This window comes from Symphalangus syndactylus, chromosome 7, assembly GCF_028878055.3.
Source record: "Symphalangus syndactylus isolate Jambi chromosome 7, NHGRI_mSymSyn1-v2.1_pri, whole genome shotgun sequence".
NCBI classification, from domain to species: Eukaryota; Metazoa; Chordata; class Mammalia; order Primates; family Hylobatidae; genus Symphalangus; species Symphalangus syndactylus.
The window spans coordinates 118,591,274-118,616,599 of record NC_072429.2 but is presented as its reverse complement, the minus strand read 5'-3'; the positions used below and the strand labels follow the sequence as shown (position 1 = coordinate 118,616,599).

At 43.0% G+C, this 25,326-nt stretch overlaps 2 protein-coding genes and 1 long non-coding RNA gene across 6 annotated transcripts in view; 2 read left to right on the top strand and 1 right to left on the bottom strand.

Moving 5' to 3' along the window:
- The first annotated feature begins 1,419 nt into the window (after positions 1 to 1,419).
- DSCC1 (DNA replication and sister chromatid cohesion 1) lies at positions 1,420 to 23,393 on the top strand. The gene is made up of 9 exons (XM_055287132.2): positions 1,420 to 1,802; positions 4,507 to 4,675; positions 7,204 to 7,338; positions 10,315 to 10,405; positions 13,670 to 13,808; positions 14,582 to 14,634; positions 15,458 to 15,612; positions 18,979 to 19,127; positions 22,367 to 23,393. Exons 1-9 carry the CDS (start codon positions 1,621 to 1,623, stop codon positions 22,473 to 22,475), a joined length of 1,182 nt encoding a protein of 393 aa, XP_055143107.1. The 5' UTR covers positions 1,420 to 1,620; the 3' UTR covers positions 22,476 to 23,393.
- LOC134737245 (uncharacterized) lies at positions 3,296 to 24,565 on the bottom strand. The gene is made up of 2 exons (XR_010121940.1): positions 24,347 to 24,565; positions 3,296 to 4,707 (listed from the first exon to the last, which is right to left on the bottom strand). It is a non-coding gene; the product is annotated as an uncharacterized lncRNA (long non-coding RNA).
- The window catches only part of TAF2 (TATA-box binding protein associated factor 2), a 118,877-nt gene continuing 118,094 nt past the window's right edge, over positions 24,544 to 25,326 (top strand). For 2 of the 4 annotated variants that reach the window (XM_063643522.1, XM_063643523.1), the window contains exon 1: positions 24,544 to 24,941. In XM_063643522.1, the coding sequence (XP_063499592.1) occupies positions 24,858 to 24,941 (84 nt within the window). In that variant the 5' untranslated portion in view covers positions 24,544 to 24,857. The remainder of the gene's footprint in view (positions 24,942 to 25,326) is intronic. The other 2 variants (XM_055287119.2, XM_055287118.2) reach the window with 1 other exon arrangement.

The following is a 25,326-nucleotide window of genomic DNA, read 5'->3' as shown; positions in this document are numbered from 1 at the left end:
CGCCCGCCTCGGCCTCCCAAAGTGCTAGGATTACAGGCGTGAGCCACCGCGCCCGGCAGCCATGCATTTTAGAATGTAGGTCTTATGTCCTTTTTAATCGATAAGGAAGTTGTACTCGGAGAAATTAGGTAAATTGCCTTAGGTCACAAAGATCTGAAGAAAGTTGGGATTCCCAGCCATGCCTGTCTGATGTAAATGTCAGGGTTCTAGTTGACACTGCTTCTAGTTGTAGGGAATGTTTCCCATTTAATAGAGCAACTACAATGGTTGATTCCCTTCAATAATAACTTCTCATCAGGCAACCACTGTCACATTCAGGATTTCATTCCCCCGAATTCCTATGCTTTCAAATGTAAAAGAGGCTAGTGAAGAAGTAGGTCACATGAACCAACCTTTTCACCACCAACGAAAGCACTGCCCAGACTCCTGGGATGCCCTACTCTGGTATTTTCATATCATTTTACCCAAGAATTGAAAAAAATGTCTGCTCAGATCCTTTGAATTCAACACCTTACCCACCTCTTTCTTTCACTTCAAGCAAGATCTGATTTGCACTAACTAGTAGGAGGTCACCATCTCTTAAGTGATTCCTCCTAGACTATTTTAGCTCTCAGGGACAGCCAGGGCCCTAAATGAGTCTGTAAGCATCTCTGGGAAAGTTTACACATTATGCTGTTACAAGCAATTCATGTATGTGTGCATAGTGAAAACCTTTTCTCTTAAAACTCTTAATACTGAGGTTCCCCAAACCTTTGGAAAATGTACAAGTCACAGATGCTCCTGTGACTTGTGTTTTTCCCTTCGGGTGCGTCCTCATCCTTGGTTAAATAAACCTCTATTGAACGAGACCTGCATCAGTCACTTTTCGGTTAACACTAGGTATTCAGCGAATAGACTAGTCCCGCCGTTGTCTCCAGATATGATGGTGCCCTGACCCAAAGAAGTGAGATACTCCTTCCCAGGGCCTCGCTCCCGAGCATGGCTTATTTGCACAAAACCCCGCAGGAAGCTTTTAGAGCCACAGTCAACTAGGCTGGAGTCAGACCCTCTTACCTCCTGGCTCTGCCATCACGAGCAAGGAGCCTGCTTCTTCATTGGCAAAAGGGAATGACCAAGGGACCACTTTACAGGGTTGTGGCAACGGACTCATGGAATTATACATGCCAAGTGGTTATCACAGGGCCCGCCACTAGCGGAAGGTGAGACAATGTGGACGGCGAGGAAATTGGAGTAACGGCTGGAAACCAGGGCGGGAGATCGGGGATGGGGGGCGGGCAAGGGGACAGCGGAAGGGGTGGGCGAGGGATCCGTGTCCCAACCCGCCGGGTCCTAGCTCTACCCCTGCGAGCTTCCGCCGAGACCGCCCCCCGGGAAGCCGCGTTTCCTTCCTGCAGTCTCGGTCCGGCATGGGGCACGCAGGGGCTCGCGCACCCAGAAGCCGGCAGGCCTTCCCGAGGGCGGGCCCTCAGCGCGCTCCGCCCCGGAAACACGACCACGGCCGCCTTGGCGCGCTTTCGAAACGCTCAGGCTTCCTAGCTTCCCGCTGCTTGGGAACTTCTTTGTTACCCGCTAAGCCCGCAGCCAGCCGGGCGCGGCGGGACCACTAGACCCGGCGCTGCAATGAAGAGGACCCGCGAGGAGGTGGATGCGACGCTGCAGATCGCCAAGCTGAACGCAGCCGAGCTGCTGCCGGCGGTGCACTGCCTGGGCTTCGGCCCCGGGGCTAGCGGCGCTGCCGCCGGCGACTTCTGCCTGCTGGAGCTGGAGCCCACGCTGTGCCAGCAGCTGGAGGATGGACACAGGTGAGCCCTGGACCTGCCGCGCCCCCAGCCTCCGGCCGGCCGCTTTATTTGCTCAGCGGGGAAACTCGGGATGAGGAAACAGGGCTAGAGAGATGCAGTGACCTGGCCGGGGGCTCACAGCAAGCTGTCTGTTCCCAAGGAGTCCACGGCTCCGGTGGGCCGTCCAGTTAGCTGCAGTGCGGTGATGAGTAGCACTGGTTCAGCTGACCTTGGAGGCATGTGTCAGCGGGAGCAGGTCAGGAAATACTAATACAACCTCAGTGAAGTTTTTGAAGAGTTACCGGTGATTACAGGGACTCCATAGGACACCTGTCATTTTACCTTAAAATACAGTGGTGATACCCAATATTTATAGAGCTCTTGCCTTCCACTTATATTTATTTTACTCAGACGATAGATAGGAAGTGTTGGGAATCAGCTTACAGACTTGGTGAGACCCCCACCCACCCCAAAGCAAACTTGCTCAGTGGGGATCTGAAGCTGTTTCTAATTCCAGGTCAGATACAAAGTTGCTGCAAGATCATTGATTAAAAGCTGAAGTTGAGGTATTTTTTAAAGGCAGTCTTGAGAAGTTTAGAGAATCCTTGTATCCCTCCACCCTGTGCAGTCCCAACTCCTGCAAAATAGGAAGCTCCAGCTTGATTATCTTCTGCACAATTGGTCCTCTGACACCTATATTTTATTAGGCTATTTTTTCTCTTTTTTCTTAATGGAATCCTTTAGGCTGTCTTTCAGTTTTCGTACTTTGCCCACCAAAGAGTATTAGAGTAAACTGGCCATTCTTCAGATACCTACTATATACCTCAAAGTACCTTTAAGGGAACTGAAAGAACTTAACTAGTCTGTTTCTATCCCACCTCAGTTGGTGGAGAGTTGAGAAAGGAACTCAGGTGTGAGGACTTTCTCTCGGTCCAGTTCTAGTTAATCTAGCTGGCAAAAACAAAACAAAACAAAAACAAAAAAATAAAAACGGGCCCTGGAAACGTGTTTTTTTTTTTTTTTTTTTTGAGACGGAGTCTTGCTCTCTCCCCCAGGCTGGAGTGCAGTGGCGCGATCTCGGCTCACTGCAAGCTCTGCCTCCCGGGTTCACGCCATTCTCCTGCCTCAGCCTCCCGAGTAGCTGGGAATACAGGCACCCGCCACCGCACCCGGCTAATTTTTTGTATTTTTTTAGTAGAGACGGGGTTTCACCGTGTTAGCCAGGATGGTCTCGATCTCCTGACCTTGTGATCCGCCCGCCTCGGCCTCCCAAAGTGCTGGGATTACAGGCTTGAGCCACCACGCCCGGCGAAACGTGTGTTTTTAATTTTGGGGTGTAGGGAGTGATGGTATACACAAAAGATTTCAAAGTGGGGGTAGTGCAGTTAGAGAAATAAATGTTAAAGACTAGGTACTTGGGTCTATTAAGCATTATTAGCATTAGGAATCTAAAAAACCTTTTATTCTTCTTACTTAAATGAAGACTTAGTCAAAAATAAATACACAGTCTGCTATTTCAGGTTTCTTATTATCTATTCAAAAGTTTTAAACGAGTTGTGCACAGGAGAATTAAATGCTTTACAGACAAGGAAAACTGCTAGACCCAACTCCCCTGTCATTGCCATCATCTTTGTCTTTAATCCTTCCTTTTCCTCCTCTTCACCTTCATCCTTTCCTCTTCCTTCTTTTTTCTTTATCTTTTTTTGGGGAGAGAGTGGTGGGAACAGGGTCTCACTCTGTCAGCCAGGCTGGAGTGGAGTGGCACAATCATGGCTCTCTGCATGATGGTGCCATGACTACTTGGGGTCAGGCGATCCTCCCACCAGCCTCCTGAGTAGCTGAGACTTAAGGTGTGCACCACCACACCCAGCTAACTTTAAAATTTTTCTTTTGTAGAGATGGGGTCTTGCTATGTTTCTCAGGCTGGTCTCAAACTCCTGCTCTCAAGCGATCTTCTGGCCTCAGCCTCCTAAAGTGCTAGGATTACAGGCATGAGCCACTGTGTTCTTGCTTTTCTTCAGCTGTGACAAAATCCCTTTGCCAAAGTCTTTGGTTTAGTCCAGTTTGTAAACATATCCTTTTCATATTTTTCATTCACCACTGCATCCTTTTTTTCATAAGGTCCCAATATTTTTGCAGCACAACTTATGGTTAGGCCAGGATGTGCTCCTTTGATTGTGAGGGGGTACTCAGAACAAAAGAAGGACGACACTTGGGTGGGTACCAGGAGCAGCAGCTTGGCCTTTCTTGGGGAGCTTGTTAGAAATACGGGACCCTGGGTCCCATCCTAGACCCAGTGTATCCCACTCTGCTTTTGAACAACACTCTCTAAGATGCCTATGCATAAATTTGAGAAGTACCACTTTAGCATGCTGTAGAAAATTGAGACAGCTTGACAGAAGCTTCAGGATGCTTTGTCTTGTGTTCTTTCCAGCAGTTTGCACAAGATGCCATGTAGTGCCATTTGGCCTCTTGGCCTCTATGAATCTGTCTTGCCCATCTTTAATTATTTTTCCTTAATGAGGCTCTGGGTGGGGCGTCTGTGTGGCTCTCAGTTGGCCCAATTCTTGCTGTGTGGAATCCAGCATTGTGCTAGCAGGGGGCAGAGGCAGCATCAAAACTTAATTCTAAGTTCTGTAAGCCTAGAGGGTTTGAGAACTGTTTATAATGAAAATGGCTACTGGATTGTCAATAAACTATATATTTTTCCCCCATTTTGCTACAGTCTTGTGATTCGTGGTGATAAAGACGAGCAAGCTGTGCTGTGCAGTAAAGACAAAACATACGACTTGAAGATAGCAGACACTTCCAATATGTTGCTTTTCATTCCTGGTTGTAAAACTCCGGACCAGTTGAAGAAGGAAGATTCACACTGTAATATTATTCACACTGAGGTGCTCTTTTCTGTACTCTGATTTATAAAAGTCTGAGAATGAAAACAGATATGGTAATTTGGTCTTTAGTTAAAAAGTTTACCTGTAAAATCTATAATCAGGGAGAATCTAAGAAGTTCTTTAAAGAAATTTGAATTTCTCAGCATTGTTATTATTATTGCTTGTTTGTTGGAGTCTTGTGAACTTGTCTGTTTTTTCCTATTTTGATTTTCAAGTCCCAATTTGATCTTTTTTCTATAATGTGCAAAGTTTGTTATTCAATGACTCATTCTAAAAATTCTACCTATTTTTAGTAGATTTTGCTGTGGATGTGTTTTGAAAGGAGACTCCCTCAAACCATAACTGGTTCATTTGGTAATATTTATGAGGTGGAGAAATGAAGAAATTTGGGCCAGGTGTGGTGGCTCACGCCTGTAATCCTAGGACTTTGGGAGGCCAAGGTGGGCAGATTGTCGGAGCTCAGGAGTTTGAGACTAGCCTGGGCAACACAGTAAAACCCTGTCTCTACTAAAATACAAAAAATTAGCAGGGTGTGGTGGCATGTGCCTGTAATCCCAGCTACTTGGGAGGCTGAGGCAGGAGAATTGCTTGAACCCAGGAGGCAGAGGTTTCAGAGAGCCGAGATCACACCACTGCACTCCAGCCTGGGTGACAGAGCAAGACTCTGTCTCCAAAAAAGAAATGAAGAAATTTGAGTTTTTGAAGGAAGTGTGTTTCTTAGCTTTGAAGTTGGTTTAGTTCATTAATATCTGTAGCCAAGTATAACAAATTTTTAATTATTTTGGAGAATATTGATGGCAGTAACCAAACAACTGTCTAAGTTGTTACATATATAAAACAGTAACTGTCTAAGTTGTTACATATATAACAATCCAAGCATAGCCCTTATTTCTTTGGGAATGACTTTAGACCAACTATATCCTTAAATACAGAATTGGAGAGGAAAGAAAGGAAAATGCTGGGAAGCTTCAGTGATTCATATGATGTTACTAGAACAGAGGAACATCCAGTAAATATACTAGGTTGGCTTTTGTAGGTTTTAAGTCTTTCGTTGTAATTAACTAAAAATATTGGCAGTTCATCCTATTGTAAAAAAGTAGTGTTATTTTTTCATCACTTATCTGTTCTGTAGGTGTTTTTGTGAGGGCATAATAATGCCTATGAGAATCTTTGAGCTCTTGCTTGTTATGGAAATTCTATGTACTGAGATTGGCTAAAACTTCAGGATCCACTAACCAAAGCCATAATCCGTGACTGAACCTGAGATGCTTAAAGGGGTTAGATGAGAAATAGGCTGGGGTTGATAAATGGCAGATACCCAGGAGTAACAGGGAGTGGTTGGGTCTACAGCAAATTGGAAAGCACAATGCCCAAGTAGGTGGACGGCCACTACTCAGCTGCCTTGTGGGAAAGTAGGCCCAGCGTTGCTAGACTTTTGACTTATTTTTTCCAAGTAATTCTTGAAATTTAGATTTTTGGGGTGAAATCTCCTAATTTTTTAAATGTTGGCATCTAATTGAAACACTATGCCAAACCTCCCCCAGCACACAAAAGCATACCACAATATCTGTGTATTGGATGTAGCCAGAAGGCTGCCATTTTTTTGTTTTGCTTTGTTTTTCCTGAGACGACAATAAAACAGCAAACCACTTTTAACTATGGATAAAATCAGTCTGTCAGATTTGGTCCTTAAACTCTTCTTTGGGAAGCCTTAGATTCAGCAACATCTCCTTCAGGCTCTAGGCCTCATCTTGTCAGTCAAGCCTTATCCTAGTTTGAAAGTAGAAGCATCCCCTGTCCTTCCATTTCAGAGTTGGAGGGCATCCCAAAGATAATCCAGTTTAGCTTTTTTTTTTTTCTTTTATGAAACACTTATTGGGCACCTACTCAGTGCTAGGAACTAGGCAAGTCCTGTAGGTGCAGGCAAGGATAACAGATACTCATCCATTCTGTAGCATCCTACAACTGGATTTTGAGTGGTAGGCCTCTCACTATTTCACAAATCGAACAGTGGAATTAGCTGCAGTTCTAAGCAGTAGAAAGATCTTGCATTAAACAGAAATCTCTGTCCCTTAACTTCTGCCTCATTTCAACATGAGCAACACACCCCCTCTTACCTTTAACGTCCCTATTTGAAGACTATGATAATACCTTTTCTCTGTTTTCTGGGTTTTTTTTGGCCTAAGTATATTCACTTTTAGTGGTTTCCATCTGGTTTCCAGAATTGTCACCATTCTGGTCATTTTTTCTGGGCATACTCTAGTTTTCAGAGTACATTTGAGATGTGACACTCAATTATTGATTCTTACAATGTTGATGGTGTCTTATTAATGGGATTTGAAAAGATGTTCTTGAGGATGCCCATCCATCTAGTTGAGATGGCTGGATAAATACCTTCCTGATACAAAGCAGAATACCTTGGGGCTTCCTTTTCTCGGTACTTGTTGAGGGGGCAGATTGATTAGCTGGAATTTTGTATGAAATTTTCCTTTAGAATGGCCCCTAAAAGGTTATATTATAATTTCTAGATCTTTGGTTTTTCTAATAATTATTGGGAATTAAGAAGACGTAGACCTAAGTTAAAGAAGCTAAAGAAACTTTTGATGGAAAATCCGTATGAAGGACCTGACAGTCAAAAAGAGAAGGATTCAAATAGCTCAAAAGTAAGACTCTTATTTTCACTTTTTTATTTGGAATTTAACAACTATAATCAGAGGCACTTAAAGGTCACATTCTTACTTTTTAAAATTTATGTCATATAGCTGTTATAAATGCTTGTGTTAAAAAACTTAAAAAATTTCAAGCATACCCCAAAGCAGACAGAGTAATATAATGACCCCCATATATTCGTCATTCACTTGAACAATTAATGTCTTGTCAGTCTTGTTTCTTCTATCCCCTTTCTATCCTTCCATCTTTTTAATTTTTCTAGAGTATTTTAAAGCAGATCCTATATATCATAATGCCATTTGTGTAGCTAAGAGCTTCTCATATTCTTAACCTTGAAAATAATAGTTTTTTTAGAGGTAAAAAATTTATTTAATAAAAAATATGACTAGATGCTCTTGAGAAGGGACATAACGGAAGGTATTCTTACTCCAATGTCAAAATTAACTAATTCCTGAAAGTATGGAAAAATATAAACAAAGTAAAAGTTTTAAAGTTTTTAATTTAAAAATTACAGAACTCTACTGGTATATGAGGACCATGTTTGTACTAGAAGTTCCCTTTTTTTCCAATGGACTCTTTCTAAAAATTTTTTTGGTAACAGCTTTATTGAGACATAATTCACATACCAAACAATTCACCAATTTTAAAGTGTGCAACTGAGTAATTTTTAGTACATTCACAGAGTTGTGCAACCATTACCACCATCAAGTTTAGAACGTTTTTATAACCCCAGAAAGAAACCCTGTAGCCTTTAGCTGTCACCTTCCAGTACCACTTTCTTCTCTCCCCTTTCCCCTAGGCTACCACTAATAAACTTTCTGTCTATATAGATTTGCTTATTCTGGACATTTCATATAAATGGAATCTCATAATATGTGGCCTTTTCTGACTGGCTTCTTTCACTTAGCATAATCATTTCAAGGTTCATTTATGTTGTAGCATGTATCAATGTTGTGTTTTGTTTTGTTTTGTTTGCAGACGGAGTTTTGCTCTTCTTGCCCAGGGTGGAGTGCAGTGGCGCAGTCTTGGCTCACTGCAACCTCTGCCTCCTGGGTTCAAGTGAGTCTCCTGCCTCAGCCTCCCAAATAGCTGGGATTATAGGTGCACACCACCATGCCCAGCTAATTTTGTACTTTTAGTAGAGACGGCGTTTCACCATGTTGGCCAGGCTAGTCTTGAACTCCTGACCTCAGGTGATCTGCCCACCTCAGCTTCCCAAAGTGGTGAGATTATAGGCATGAGCCACCACGCCCAGCTGCAGTGTTTTATTCCTTTTTATTGCTGAATAATATCTCATTTTATGGACATACTCATATTTTATGCATTCATTTGTCAGCTAATAGACATTTGGGTAACTTCTACTTTTTGGATATTAAGAATAGTGCTTCTGTGAACATTCGTATACAAGATTTTAATGTGGACCTATGTTTTCATTTTTCTTGGGTATGTACCTAGGAGCAGAATTGATGGGTCATGTGGTGACTCTGTAGAAGATTTCAAGCTGCCATACTGTTTCCAGGCTGCACTATTTTCCATTGATGTTGAACATCTTCTCATGGGCTTATTGATGATTTGTATATTTTTGGAGAAATGCCTATTCGGTTTCTTTGCCTGGTTTTTAATTATTTATGTTTTAATTACTGAGTTGTAAGTGAATTCTTTAGATAGTCTAGATACAAGTCCTTTATCACATATATTATTTGCAAATATTTTCTCCCATTTTGTGGGTTGTCTTTTGACTTTCTTGCTTTTTTCAATTGGAGTAAAATATACATAACATAAAATTTGACATTTTTGGGGTTGGGGCAATGGTTCATACCTGTAATCCCAGCAGTTTAGGAGGGCAGGGTAGGAGGATTGCTTCAACCCAGGAGTTTGAGACCAGTCTGGGCAGCATAGCAAGTACCTGTCTCTACAAAAAATTTAAAAATTAGCTGGGGATGGCTGCATGCCTCTAGTCCCAGATGAGGTGAGAAAATCACTTGAGCCCACGAGGTCGGGGCTGCAAGTGAGCCGTGATCACACCACTGCAGTCCAGCCTGGTGACAGAGTGAGACTTTGTATTAAAAAACAACAACAACAAAAAGAGGCCGGGCGGGGTGGCTCACACCTGTAATCCCACCACTTTGGGGGACCAAAGCGGGTAGATCACCTGAGGTCGGGAGTTCGAGACCAGCCTGACCAACATGGAGAAACCCTGTCTCAACTAAAAATACAAAATTTGCCGGGTGTGGTGGCACATGCCTGTAATCCCAGCTATTCGGGAGGCTGAGGCAGGAGAATCGCTTGAACCTGGGAGGCAGAGGTTGCGGTGAGCCGAGATCACACCATTGCACTCCAGCCTGGGCAACAAGAGCGAAACTCCGTCTCAAAAAAAAAAAAAAAAAAAAAAAAAGAAAAAATAAAATTTAACCATTTTAAAGTATACAGTTCATTGGCATCAAGTACATTCATAGTGGTGTGTAGTCATTAGCACTATCCATCTCTAGAACTTCTCCATCTTCTCAAACTGAAACTCTGTACTTGTTAAACAATAACTCCCATTTCCCCTGTCCCCTCAGCCCCTGGCAGCCACCATTCTACTTTCTGTCTCTCTGAATTTGACTGCTCTTAATACCTCAGATAAGTGGAATCATACAGTATTTGTCCTTTTGTGGTGATAGTGTTTTGAAGTGCAAAAATTTATTATTTTGATGATGTCCAATTGATCTACTTTTTCTTTTGTTGCTTGAGTTTTTGGTGTCATATTTAATAAGTCATCACCAAATCCAGTGTCATGAAGATTTACCTCTGTTTTCTAAGACACCCATTGATTTTGTGTAGAAATCATTATACATTAACAAAAGAAACTGAGCTAGTGCATAAATATTGCCTTAATCTGTTCTGTGTATTTATTCCCCAATATTCAGCAAGAAATCTAAAAACAAAATATTCTTCAAAGGCCTTAAAGTATTTTTTTCTTTTTGCAGTATACAACTGAAGATTTGCTTGATCAAATTCAGGCAAGTGAGGAAGAAATAATGACCCAATTACAAGTTCTAAATGCCTGTGAGATTGGAGGTAGCATTACTTACTACTATTTTAACAATGATGAAATTGGGCATCATAAGGGAGAGAAGTTTTTGGACATCTTCACCCTACTGCATATAGTTTATTTAATATTCTTTTGGGTTTAAGGATGGTGTCATTTGGGCCAGGCGCAGTGGCTTACGCCTGTAATCCCAGCACTTTGGGAAGCTGAGGCGGGTGGATCACTTGAGGCCAGGAGTTTGAGAGCAGCCTGGCCAATGTGGCAAAACCCTGTCTCTACTAAAAAATACAAAATTAGCTGGGTGTGGTGGTGCATGCCTATAATTCCACCTACTTGGGAGGCTGAGGTACGAGAGTTGCTTGAACCTGGGAGGCAGAGGTTGCAGAGAGGTGAGATGGCACCACTATTCTTTAGCTTGGCCATCAGAGCGAAACTCTTGTCTAAAAAAAAGAAAAGATGGTGATATTTGTCTTTCTCGTTGTGGGATAGAGACTACATGTGATCATCTTTACATGAGGTCAGTCTGCTACCAGTGACTTTAATCACACTTTGACTCCTTCCAATTTTTTGAATTAGGTGGTAAAGTAAGAACCATGTTAGATTAAGAAAGGTCCAGGCTGGGCGCAGTGGCTCACGCCTGTAATCCCAGCACTTTGGGAGGCTGAGGCTGGCCGATCACAAGGTCAGGAGTTCAAGACCAGCGTGGCCAACATGGTGAAACCCCATCTCTACTAAAAATATAAAAACTAACCAGGCGTGGTGGTGGGCGCCTGTAATCCCAGCTACTTGGGAGGCTGAGGCAGGAGAATCCCTTGAAACTGGAAGGCGGAGGTTGCAGTGAGCGGAGATTGTGCCAGTGCCCTCCAGCCTGGGCAAAAGAGCGAAACTCCGTCAAAAAAAAAAAAAAAAAGTCCTTAGACATCAAATAGTCTAATCTTTTATTTTTTATAACTGGTGAGGAAACTAAGGCCTAGGAAGGGCAACTAACTTGTCCCGGGTACATGTGGAGTTAGTGACAGCATATGGCATAGAACCCAGGTCCTTGAACTCCTAGCAAAATTAATTTTTTTTTTTTTTTGGATGGAGTCTCACTCTGTCACCCAGGCTGGAGTACAGTGGCGTGATCTCGGCTCACTGCAGCCTCTGCCTCGTGGGTTCAAGTGATTCTCCTGCCTCCACCTCCTGAGTAGCTGGGGTTACAGGCATGCGCCACCATGTCCACCTAATTTTTGTGCTTTTGGTAGAGATGGGGTTTTGCCATGTTGGCCAGGCTGGTCTTGAGCCCCTCACCTCAGGTGATCCTCCTGCCTTGGCCTCCCAAAGTGCTGGAATTACAGGTGTGAGCCACGGTGCCCGGCCCTAAAGCTTTTTTTTAAAAGGCAAACGAAACCATGTATTTTAATGCAGCTCTCTGCATTATTAACTCGCAGCATGGGGATGGATACAATTTCCATAGGGGAATGCATAGATTACTTCTCGCTTTCTTCCTCAGTTTTACATCACGCGATCCAGTTTCTAAATGTTGCCTTTATGTTTTCAGAGTAAGAATAGAAACATTCTCCTTTAGAAATGGTGGATGTATACTTTTCTTTCTCTGGGGTGGTGGTCGTGCCATCAATTATAAAATGGCATTTCATGGCCAGGCATAGTGGCTCATGCCTGTAGTCCCAGCACTTTGGGAGGCCGAGGCAAGTAGACCACCTGAGGTCGGGAGTTTGAGACCAGCCTGGCCAACATGGCGAAACCCTGTCTAGCACAGATACAAAAAACATGGCCGGTCATGCTGGCGCATGCCTATAGTCCCAGCTACTCAGGAGGCTAAGACAGGAGAATCACTTGAACCTGGGAGGTGGAGGTTGCAGTGAGTTGAGATCGTGCCACTACACCTCCAGCCTGGGCAACAGAGTGAGACTCCATCCCAAATAAATAAATAAAAATAAATAAAAATGGCATGTCATACTCTCTCACAGGAATGGGAAAGGGATCTTTATGATGCCCAGCCCTTAACCTGGCCCTCATCCACATTGTACCTCAGAGTCTATCATCTCTTTGGTGAGCTGGACTTCTTTATGAGTACAGAAATGCCTCTGCAAGATAGCTGTGATGAGAGTTATAACCATGGTAGTGCAGCACAGCAAAGATTATCATGAATATTGAACCTATGACCTTCACCTCATTTGTATGACATTCTAATGAAATGACTGTACCAACTGCAGATTTCCTAATTTCTGTTTGGAATGACAAGATTATTGTGAGATAATTGAATGTCAAAGCACTGGAGAGAGGGGTGCCATGGTATGTGCCTTTAATATCCCAGCTACTTCGGAGGCTGAGGCAGGAGGATCATTTGAGCACAGGAGTTTAAGACCAGCTTGGGCAAGAGTAAGATCCCATCTCTAAGGAAAAACAAAAGCAAGCAAACACTTGAGAAAAGCTAGTCATATGTAAAGTGCTCTTGAAAAACAACTTGATCTCCCTGAAGACACAATTTAAAATGATTGGGAGAAAAGCTTAAAAAGAAGCACTGTTAACAGAAAGTGAAGACTTTTTTTTTTTGAGACAGTCTCACCATTGCCCAGGTTGGAATGCGGTGGTATGATCTTGGTTCACTACAACCTCGGCCTCCCAGGTTCAAGCAATTCTCATGCCTTAGCCTCTTGAGCAGCTGGGATTACAGGTGTGCGCCACCACACCCAGCTAATTTTTTGAATTTTTAGTTGAGATGGGGTTTCACTATGTTGGCCAGGCTGGTCTCGAACTCCTGGCCTAAAGTGATCCGCCAGCCTCGGCCTCCCAAAGTGCTGGGATTACAGGAGTGAGCCAGCATGCCCAGCCTAGTGTCTCTTTTTTGCAGTGAGCAAGAGTATGCTGTGACTTTGTCAATCTATTAGTTAGTTTACGAGCAAGAGTATGCTGTGACTTTGTCAATCTATTAGCTAGTTTACATAAAATGTTCTTTGGGCCGGGCACGGTGGCTCATGCCTGTAATCCCAGCACTTTGGGAGGCTGAGGCGGGCTGATGATGTGAGATCAGAAGTTCAGGACCAGCCTGGCCAACATGGTGGAAACCTGTTTCTACTAAAAATACAAAAATTAGCCAGGCATGGTAGTGCATGCCTGTAGTCGCAGCTACTTGGGAGACTGAGATGGCAGAATTGCTTGAACCCAGGAGGTGGAGGTTGCAATGAGCTGAGATCACGCCACTGCACTCCAGCTTGGATGACAGAGTTGAGACCCTGCCTTAAAAAAAAAAAAAAAAGTTCTTTGGTAAATCTAACTTTTGAAATTTGTAGGTTATTGGAGGATTCTTGAATTTGATTATGAGATGAAACTTCTGAATCATGTAACTCAGCTTGTGGATTCCGAATCGTGGTCTTTTAGTAAAGTTCCTTTGAATACATGCCTTCAGGAACTTGGACCATTGGAGCCAGAGTAAGTATTTTAATTTCTTGTCTATCCAGATTTTCTTAAGGGACAGGGAGTTCTTTTACAGATTGGAATTAAACCCAGGGCATAAACTACAATCATTATATTTTGATATCTTTGAGAAATGTTTAAAATTACAACCAAAGAAGATTTGGGAATTTTGGTCACTGGGGTGAATACATGTGCATTATCTTGTTTGTTTTTGGCCATAAAAATATAAAGAAATAAGCCAGGCGCAGTGGCTCACGCCTGTAATCCCAGCACTTTGGGAGGCCGAGGTGGGTGGATCACGAGGTCAGGAGATCGAGACTGTACTGGCCAACATCGTGAAACCCCGTCTCTACTAAAAAATACAAACATTAGCTGGGCGTGGTGCCGTATGCCGGTAGTCCCAGCTGCTCGGGAGGCCAAGGCAGGAGAATTGCTTGAACTCCGGAAGTGGAGGTTGCAGTGAGCCAAGATCGCACTACTGCACTCTCAAATAAATAAATAAATAAATAATAAATAAAGTAAGGAAATAATATGTTTGAGCTATTTTATAATAATAAATTTATGCTTACATAATTGATGTTAAAATGTTTAGCATGGGGCCTGGCACATAGTAGCTTCCCAGTATATTTTAGTTAGTTCCTAATTTAAATAAAATATTATTGGGCAACCAAAATCACTTAGTATTTGAAATCTCAAATTTGTTTCTTAATTTTGAGTTGGCAGTGGGGTTAAAATATAGTGCATAAAAATGCTTATAACTTTTCAAGTGGGTGTTTTAAATTTTTCAGGGAAATGATAGAACACTGTCTTAAATGTTATGGGAAGAAATATGTAGATGAAGGTAAGATTTGGAAAGTATTAATACTCATTTAACTCTTACATGTTAAAACTGGCATACCTTTCTAAAGCCTGTTGGTGTTAAAAATAAGAACTCTGGCTGGGTGCAGTGGCTGACACCTATAATCCCAGAACTTTGGAAGGCTGAGGTGAGTGGATCGCTTGAATCCAGGATTTCAAGACCAGCTTGGGCAACATGATAAAATGCTGTCTCCACAAAAAATATAAAAAATTAGCTGGGTGTGGCAGTGCATGCCTGTAGTCCCAGCTACTCAGGAATCTGAGGTGGGAGGATCACCTGAGCCCAGGGAGGTCGAGGCTGCAGTGAGCCTTGATTTTGCCACTGCTCTCTGGCCTGGGCAATAGAGCGAGACCCTCTCTCTCAGAAGGAAAAAAAAAAAAAGGCCAGTGCAGTGGTTCACGCCTGTAACCCCAGCACTTTGGGAGGCAAGGTGTGCGGATCACCTGAGGTGTCAGGAGTTTGAGACAAGCCTGGCCAACATGGTGAAACCCCATCTCTACTAAAAATAAAAAAATTAGCCAGGTGTGATAGCACACACCTGTAATCCCAGCTTCTTGGGAGGCTGGGACAGGAGAATCACTTGAACCCAGGAGGTGGAGGTTACAGTGAGCCGAGATCATGCCAATGCACTCCAGCCTGGGTGACAGAGCGAGACTGTCTCAAAAAAAAAATGAACTATGGGGTTGTGGGAAGTGAGTTTAGGTGTATAATTCCTTTCAAGAAACTGCAGCAAAGAAAAGGAAACGTTAGTATAGTATTTAATTATAAGATGATAATATGAAAATATCTGATAACTTTTCCTTAGGCGAAGTTTATTTTGAGTTGGATACTGATAAAATATGCAGAGCAGCAGCACAAATGCTACTTCAGAATGCGGTGAAATTCAATCTCGCTGAGTTTCAAGAAGTGTGGCAGCAGAGTGTTCCTGAAGGAATGGTAACTAGTCTTGATCAGCTTAAGGTAATAGCAATAGACATTGCTACCTTACTTCAACAGTTGATGAATTACTAGGTGAACGATACTTGAGTTGGAGCTGAATTTGGAACCAATTTCTTTTCTTAGACACCCATTAGGAGTGCATGTACATCCAATCCATCACATAGTCCTTAAAACCCAATAAAGTATTGGGGTATAATTTACATATTATAAAATACACCTTTAAAATATTTTAAATAATTTTAAAATAAGTTGCTCTCACTACAGTACAGTTTTAGAACCTATCTATCACCTCTGTAAGATCGCTTGGGTCCATTTTCTGTTAATCCCTCTTCCTACTCAGTGTATCTCATTTTGTTCCATTTCTCACCATTTCCATCACCCCTCTCCTAGTCCAAACTACCTTGATTTTCTGCCTCTAAACAGCAATAGCATCCCTAGGCAGGCCCCTTGCACTTTTAATTTTGCTCCCTTCCAATCCATTCTCTGTGACGCTACTAGAATGATCTTTTAAAAATGCCAGTTAGACCAAGTGCGGTGGCTCACGCCTGTAATCCCAGCACTTTGAGAGACCAAGGCAGGCAGATCACCTGAGGTCAGGAGTTCAAGACCAGCCTGGCCAATATGGCCAAAGCCCATCTCTACTAAACATACAAAAATTAGCCAGGTGTGGTGGCGGGCACCTGTAATCCCAGTTACTCGGGAGGCTGAGGCAGGAGAATTGCTTGAACCTGGGAGGCGGAGGTTGCAGGGAGCCGAGTTCATGCCAGTGCAGTCCAGCCTGGGCGACAGAATGAGACTCTGTCTCAAAAATAATAATAATAATAATAATAATAAATAAATAAATAAATGCTAGTCAGATCAGATGAATGTCCTGCTTAAATCACTTTATTTATTTATTTTTGAGACTGAGTCTCATTCTGTCACCCAGGCTGGAGTGCCGTGGCTCAATCTTGGCTCACTGCAACCCCCGCCTCCTGGGTTCAAGGGATTCTCCTGCCTCAGGCTCCCGAGTAGCTGGAATTACAGGCACCCACCACCACACCCAGCTAATTTTTGTATGTTTAGTAGAGACAGGGTTTCGCGATGTTGGCCAGGCTGGTCTCGAACTCCTGACCTCAGGTGATCTGCCCACCTTGGCCTCCCAAAGTTCTGGGATTATAGGTGTGAGCCACTGCACCTGGCCTTAAATCAGTTTAATGGTCGCCTACTGCACTCAGGATAAAAAACTCAGAATTCATGTTTTGGCCTATAAGGCCCAGCTTCATCTCTGGCTACTTTCCCTTCTGCTCACTGCCTACCAACCCTCTTTCAGGTTTTCAAGATCATCAAGCTCTCACCTACCTTAGGACCTTCACACAAAGCTTTCTGTTCTAGAATGATATTCTCTCTAATTTCATCTGGTCACCTCCTGTTCATCTTTGAGTCACTTCATCAAGGAGGCCTGCCTTCATTCTCTGCTTGAAGCAAAGGCCTCTGGTTTTACTCTTCGATAGCATGCTATTCTTTCCTTCATGGCACTCTCCCCTTAGCTTGGAAAAATGTTTATGTGGTTCACCACTCTCTACTTTGATGGCATTTTGTTTGCTGTTGCTTGCTAGTATGTAGCATACTACCTGGCATGTGGCATATACTTGGTAAATATTTTGTTAGTTAAATGAAAAGATTTGCTTGGTATTTATGGAGTTCTTTTTATGTCGAGGCACCATGCTAGGTGCTCAGGAGAAAATGTCATACAAGGTGTCATCATGGTGCTTAGCCTGGGAACTGGCAATGGGGGACACATATTACATGCATAAATCTGTTCTTACAATGCAGAGCGATCTACGCCATGGGAAAGGCGTGCACACGAAGTTATGAGAGCAAAGAAAAGGGGCTTAGCCATCAGACTGGTCAATCACGGATGACTTTCTGAAGGAATAGACGTTTTAGCTGCTGAGTATGGAAAGATGAACTGTTGCTCTCTAGATGGAAGGAAAGCCAGAGGTGGAAATCTAGGAGAGCATGGTCAAAGGTGGGGGGCAAATAAAAATTAAGGCACTGTTGTAGGGATGCATGGGCTGGAGTAAAGGATGCTTGTGAGGTAAGGACACTGGACTGTGCTAAGGAATTTCAACTCTTTCTAGAAAGCTCTTTGAGGCCACTGAGTGACATCAGTTAGAGGGGTTACCTCATCAGGAACTCATCAGTTTGGCCTTTTGAAAAGAATACTATGACAATAAACAAGATGGACAGATGGAAGGTTGGTTAGATTATGAAAAAGGATTACTGTGCAGGCTGTCAACACATATGCTCCCAACTAAGAGAGTACTGGCCAAAGAGATAGGTAACGGGGGAATAGATAGAGGAATCGTGAAGCCTTAACACCTATTATATAGACTTTAGTGACCACATAGGTGTGGGGTTTGACTAATGGAATCAAAGCTGATGCCTAGGTTTCCTGTTTTCCTAGCATAGTGGAACTAGAGCAGGTTTGGATGATAAATGAGTTCATGTATAGATTTGGATGTAGAGGTCTGGGACTCAAGAGACATCTGAGCTGAAGATATAAATATTATAGTCATTAGCAAGTAAGTGGTGGCTCAGGCTACAGGTTTAGATGAGGTTACTCAGTAGAGTGACAGTGAAGCAAGTAGAGTGGTTGGGATGGAAGCCTCAGGGAGCTACAACATCAAGTTACGAGGAAAATAAGAAGACTGTGATATCAGGGATGGAGAGAGATTTAAAGAAGGAGGAGTAATCTACAGTAACAAAGAAAATAGAGGGCTAGGGACTGGCCCAGTGGCTCACACCTGTAATCTCAGCACTTTGGGAAGCTGAGGTGGGTGGATCACTTGAGGCCAGGAGTTCAAGACCAGCTTGACACATAGTGAAACCCCTTCTCTACTAAAAATATAAAAATTAGCAGGACGTGGTGGCGTGCACCTGTAGTCACAGCTACTCAGGAGGCGGAGTCAGGAGACTCTTGAACCCAGGAGGCAGAGATTGCAGTGAGCCAAGACTGTGCCACTGCACTCCAGCCTGGGTGACAGAGCAAGACTCTATCTCAAAAAAGAAAAAAAAGAAATAGAAAATAGAGGGCTAACACGATGAATCCAAGAAAAGGGCCCACTGGATTTGGCAATGACAGGTTACTGGTGACCTTTAGAACCAGAGCTGTCTTGATAAACTGCTGGTGGTAGAAGCCAGATTGCAGAGGAAGAAAGAAGTCACTGCTTAAAGGATCTCTGTGTGTGAAAAAGGCTATTGTAAATCTCTGGATAGTTTAAGTTTCATGTAGCTGACATTTTGAATATCTTGAGCTAAGCTAAACCTAAAGGGAAAAGAATTAGTCATGTTTAAATATTACAACATTACTTTAACTGTTCTGTTTCTTCTCATTTCTTGTAGGGTTTAGCGCTGGTGGATAGACACTCGAGACCAGAAATCATATTTTTGCTGAAAGTAGATGATTTACCTGAGGATAATCAGGAACGTTTTAATAGCCTTTTCTCTCTAAGGGAGAAGTGGACAGAAGAAGATATTGCTCCATATATTCAGTAAGTAATTTATTAAAGACAGATTTTGAGGGTTGTTCTTTTTATAGTGAGTGGCACAGCATTTTAGATTTATGATTGGAACACAATTTTCTTGAGTATTCCCTGAGGATACTGCTTCCCTAGAAACTCTTAGGTGGTGGCTGTCTTCTCTGTCCTCCACAATTACTGCTTCTGGAGGTGGAATATGTGTTATCCTGTTCCTCACTATTGCCTCTAAAACCACTTCTCTGCTCTCATTCCTGGAAAACTGTCTCCTTTGCGGGACAAAATACATACCCCACTATGACTCTAAGGCAAACACCCATCTCTGATTGCCACCTCATGCCTTGCTTTATTTAACATTGTGGGAGAGGCCAGATTGCAGTAGAACACGTTAGCCCCAAAGTCACTTCTTACAAAATCTTGAGTCCCCTAATGCTTGAAATCCACTAACACTACAGCTTTGTCACTGCATCACACCTCTCAGGTGCTCTTTCTTCTCTTTACCCAGCTTGAATCCCGTGGCCAGTCTTCTTAGCTCTTACTGTCTACACTTTACTCCTGTGGCCCTCTCTCTCTCTTGCCATATCTCCCTGGCAAAAAGCTAAAAAGATTAGACCCAACTTTCTGCCTACTCTGTGCCTACAGGTGGCCAGCTGAAAGTTTCCGGAGAATACACAATGAAGCTGCCAGTCTTGCTTAAGAACCTAGCGGTACTTAGAACGGCCCCTCACCAGGCATGATTTCCTCATGAAACTTCTCTACCCTTGGAGCTTCTTCTACATCTTCTTTTCCTTTTTCATACCGACAGTACCCTCTGTTTCCTTGTATGATCTTATTTTTTTCAGAACATAGAAGCAGTGAGGCCAGAACAACCTTCTTTCCCACTGTCAAATCGGCCAACCTCCTCATGCGTACACCTACTTCCTTTGCAGTCCTGGTAGCATATGAATTGTCCCTGCTCCTAAGGCCAATCCTTTTGCACTAGGTCCATCTCCTCTGCCTTCTTAAAGACTTGGATCCTCGAGTTATCCCTTTCACCCCTCGTGTTATTAATGTCTCCCTCTTCTGGATCATCTCCATCAGCATACAAAATTCTGTAATATTGCCCATCTTGCAAGACAACAATAGCAACCTACTGGACCCCATGTCCTTTGCTCTCCTTCATAAGAAAATGCCTTTTACAAGTTTCCTATACTCACTCTATGCTTTTCACCTCTCATTCGTTCCTTTACCCAATGACGTCTTCTTAATCCAATGACAGCCATCTTTCTATACTCAATGCTTAATTATTTGTCCTTGATTACTTGACTTAGCACTATTTGACAGTGTCTGCTTCCTCCTACTTGAAACACAAGTTTGTCCCCTCTTCCTTGGATGAGAGGGGAGAAAACCATCTCTTTTGTTAATGTCTCCCTGTTCTTCTCCATCTTTAAATGTTGGAGTGCTCCAGGTCTATATCTGGGCCATCTTCTCTTCTGTTTATACTTTTCCTTTGGTGCCCTCATCTAGGCCTGGAAACAAATTTAATGACTTCCTAATTTCATCTTCATACTTGCCCTTTTCCCTGAGGTCCAGATTCCTATATCTAGTTGCCTAATTCACCTTTCCAGTTGGATATCCAATAGGAATTTCAAGCTTAACATGTTCATAACAGAACTGTTGCTTCTCCCTCATCCTTAACACAGTTAACAGCACCATTACTAATCCAGTTACATAAACCAAAGTCTAGGAATCATCCCTGTCCTTTCTTTCCCCTACCTTCTGGTTCAAACTATGAGCAAACCCTGATGGATCATCTTATACCTGCCTCTGAATTGGTCTCCCTGTTCTATTTTTGCCCCCTTCCCCTTTCTCCTTCTTATACTGTTTAAATATTCAAAAATGACAATATAATGAAACCTCCATATATCCACTGCTCAGCTTCCATAATCGTCAACTCATTGGCTCCTTTATTTATTTGAGACAGAGTCTCACTCTATTGCCCAGGTTGGAGTGCAGTGGTGTAATCTCGGCTCACTGCAACCTCTGCCTCCTGAGTTCAAGCAATTCTCCTGCCTTAGCCTCCCAAGTAGCTGGGACTACTGGTGTGTGCCACCATGCCCAGCTAATTCTTGTGTTTTTAGTAGAGACAGGGTTTCACCATGTTGGCCAGGCTGGTCTCAAACTCCTGACCTCAAGTGATCTGCCCACCTTGGCCTCCTAAAGTGCTGAGATTACAGGCGTGAGCCACTGCGCCCGGCCACCTCCATTATTTAAAACTTAGATCACATTGTACTTTTCCAGTAATTAAAACACTCCTAGTTGCTTCCCATTATGTGTAGAATTAAGTCACAAATCTTTTTCCCTGTCCTTCAAGGTTCTATGTGATCTAGCTGTTGCCCTTTCTCCCGCTCATGTCCTCCTATTCCTCCCTCTCCTTATTATGTTCCAGTCATAATCTTCTCTTTGAGGTACAGAAAAGGAAACCAAAGTTCAGGAAGTGTTGGTAACCTAGACAAGTTCACACAGGTACTTTGTATCCAGGTTCTCTGACTCTAGGCCCTGCTGTGTAGGCCTCACTGTATTACACTGCTTGTATTTCTAATTTAAAGGCTATGTCATATAATAGAAATAGCATAGACTTTGAAGTTATACAGACTTGGTGGCAAGATTTGACTCTCATTTATTACTTGTCTGAGCCATAGTTCCTCATATCTATTATAGGGTTAAATAATACATTACTTCTAGTTTTTGTTTTTTGCTTTTTTTTGTTTTTTTGAGACAGAGTCTCACACTGTCGCCCAGGCTGGAGTGCAGTGGCATGATCTCTGCTCACTGCAACCTCCGCCTCCCAGGTTCAAGCAATTCTCCTGCCCCAGCCTCCCAAGTAGCTGGGATTACAGGCGCCCACCACCACGCCCAGCTAACTTTTTTCTACTTTTAGTAGAGACAGGGTTTCACTATGTTGGCCAGGCTGATCTTGAACTCCTGACCTTGTGATCTGCCCGCCTCGGCCTCCCAAAGTGCTGGGATTACAGGCGTGAGCCACCCGCCTGACCTACTCCTATTTTTATTGTATGGGTTAAATGAGACAATACATGTATTTAATTTAATTAAAACTTAGAACCACTCCCCACCCTCTCTCTCCCACAAACACCTTCACTTATGCTTGTTGAGAAGACAGGTTCAAGGGGAGAGAGATAAAATAAGTACATAGTACTGTATCATAATATGTTCCCTAAAATATTCATGTTATATATTTTTTATTGTTCTTACAGAGATTTGTGTGGAGAGAAGCAAACCATAGGTGCATTACTCACTAAATATTCTCGTTCTTCGATGCAAAATGGTGTTAAAGTTTATAATTCAAGAAGACCCATTTCTTAAAAGAACAACAGTCTTTTCTTCGGGACTCAAGCTGCTTTATAAAGTTGCTGGATACAAGAAAAATAACTTGTACTTTTATTTCTGATTTTTAAAAACCTAGTCTTCTAAGGCATTTTTCTCCTCATCTTAAGATTTTGAAACTACTGTTGTTATTTCTTAAATGTTATAGGATGTAGCTTTCAAATTATATTTGTACTATGTACACAGTGTAAACAAGGACAGAAGAATTATTTCCTATTTTATGTCTGAGGTCTCTGATTTATTTAAAGTTTGGCCTTTTATATTTAAAATGTCATTTCTTTATTTAGGATTTGATGTTCTAATCATTAATATGCTTAAGTTTTCCAGAGAACTAAATAGTAATAGTTTCATAGAAGAGAATTATTTATTCACTTAAATATCATTTCTCAAGTGAGTGAATTCCCCTCTACTTTTAGCCTTCCCAAACTGGAAGCCACTAGGTGCTATCAATTATTTATATTCGTTGTTTACATCCATGAAATTGGCTGAATAATTATTCCTCTGCCTGGCATAGACATGTGCTTTGGGAAAAAAATAGGTTTATAATCCTATAATGAAGAATACTGGCACAGGCAGTGCTCACTTGAAAACTTCAAGTAATTTCCAGTTGGTTTTGGAATGCTTGATAAAGTTCCTTTATAGCTTTATTTTCCTGATTTGTTTTGGTTTAGATCAAAGTTCAAATTAATTTTAACTTAGCTAATGAACTCGTCACCAGGACAGTTGGAGGGGGTAGGCCAAGGTTAAATGGTCCAAGTTTCAAAAATGTTAATGGCTAATCCATAAATTATTAAACAAGGTTTTACTGTTACTGAAGTTTACAAGTTTTATTGTCACGAACATGAAATACAAACACGATGGCTTTGAAATGTCTTTCAATAAATGTTTCTGCATTTATATGGATTATATGATATATATACACAGTCTATGTATCTATATGTAGTCTATTTATTTATTTTGAGACAGAGTCTCGCTTTGTCTCCCAGGCTGGAGTGCAGTGGCATGATCTCAGCTCACTGCAAACTCGGCTTCCAGAGTTCAGGTGATTCTGGTGTCTCACCCTCCCGAGTGGCTGGGAATACAGGCGCACGCCACGACGCACGGCTAGTTTTTGTATTTTTAGTACAGACGGGCTTTCACCATGTTGGCCAGGGTGGTCTCAAACTCCTGACCTCAAGTGATATGCCTGCCTCGGCTTCCCAAAGTGCTAGGATTACAGGAGTGAGCCACCACACCTGGCCTGTCGTCTATATTTTATTTTTATTTATTTATTTTTTTTCTGAGACAATTTCGGCTCTGTAGCCCAGGCTGGAGTGCAGTGGAACGATCTCGGCTCGCTGCAACTTCCGTCTCCCGGGTTCAAGCAATTCTCCTGCCTCAGCCTCCCAAGTAGCTGGGATTACAGGCGTGCACCACCACGCCCAGCTAATTTTGTATAATTTTTAGTAGAGACGGGGTTTCACCATGTTGGTCAGGCTGATCTCGAACTCCTGACCTCAAATGATCGGCCGGCCTTGGCCTCCCAAAGTGTTGGGATTACAGGAGTGAGCCACTGAGCCCGGCCTTGTAATCTATACTTTAAAATAAATACTAAGGTAGCAGTGCCTAGTGAGAGCTCTGGAGTGCTGGAGTTTTGACATTTAGACTACCGGCAGCCTAATCACATATTTTACAGTTTAAATCACCGGACCCAGTGTGTCTGTTCACACAGCAAGCCAGAGGCACGCACCTCCTCCTGATTTCCGGAGACTTCCCACCGCCCCACCCCTCCCCGCCCCGCCCCGCCCCGCCCCGCCCCGCCCCGCCCCGCCCCGCCCGGTTACTAGCACCCTGCCCCAGCCTATTTCTACCTGGCTCTTCGCAAACTTTGTCTTCCATTCTTCTCAATATGCTTGTACTAGAAAACTACCTTCCCTCCTTTTCTTCCTGCTGTTCTCGCTTCATCGACTAAATAGTTTCTTCGCTTTCCTAAATTTTAACAATTCTTCACGATAAGGCACATGCGAAGATCGCAAGACCTGCCCGTCGACAAGACTTCCTGGTTCTACCCCCGCCGCCGTTCCACTTCCGCTGACGTCGAGGTCGGAGGTTACAGATAAGATGTCGGCCGATGGTCGCTTTGAGCACTTGCGGAGAGGAGCATCTCTGTGACAGAAGCTTGTCGACGGCGGCTTCTAGGAGCTAGTCGAAGGAGCGAGGTTGAGGCGGGCAGCGACCCGTCAGGTCGCTCCCCTGGGGACCGGCCAGCTGCGAGACGTGACTTGGGGACCGCAGGGGAGCGGGGAGTGTGAGGTGCCAAAGACCAGTAATGCCCCGTATGCCCCCGGGAAGCCGGGAAGCCAAGCTCCGCGGGACCGCTTCATGCCGCTGACTGGTGTAGAGCCCGCCAGAATGAACAGGAAGAAAGGAGACAAGGGCTTTGAAAGCCCAAGACCATATAAATTATAAGTATTTTTTCATTTCCCTTCCTTCCTTTTGGTTTTGTTGCCATTAATTATGTTTTGTGATTGCTTGAAATTGACTTGGTGGGCCTGGGAAACCTAGTGGGAAACTAGAAGTTACTCACTGTGATGGAAATGGTGTTTGTAAGGTAAAAATGTTTTGAATGACAGTGTTATTCAGCAAATTTAATTCCCATTTCAGGTTACTAAAGTTTTTTTCTAAGTACTAGATTGTATTTCTGTCAAATCTGTTTTCGTGACTGTTGCTAGATTTTAAAAAATTATCCCAATTGGTAGAGTGTTTTTTTTTAATTTTTTAATTTTTAAGATGGAGTTTCTCTGTCGCCCAGGCTGAAGTGCAGCGGCGCGATCTCGACTCACTGCAGCCT

Coding starts and splice junctions, on each gene's coding strand:
- DSCC1 (XM_055287132.2), top strand. CDS start 1,621: ATGAAGAGGACCCGCGAGGAGGTGGATGCGACGCTGCAGATCGCCAAG. Junction 4,676..7,203: donor GTAATATTATTCACACTGAG/GTGCTCTTTTCT, acceptor TATAATTTCTAG/ATCTTTGGTTTTTCTAATAA. Junction 15,613..18,978: donor CTAGTCTTGATCAGCTTAAG/GTAATAGCAATA, acceptor CATTTCTTGTAG/GGTTTAGCGCTGGTGGATAG.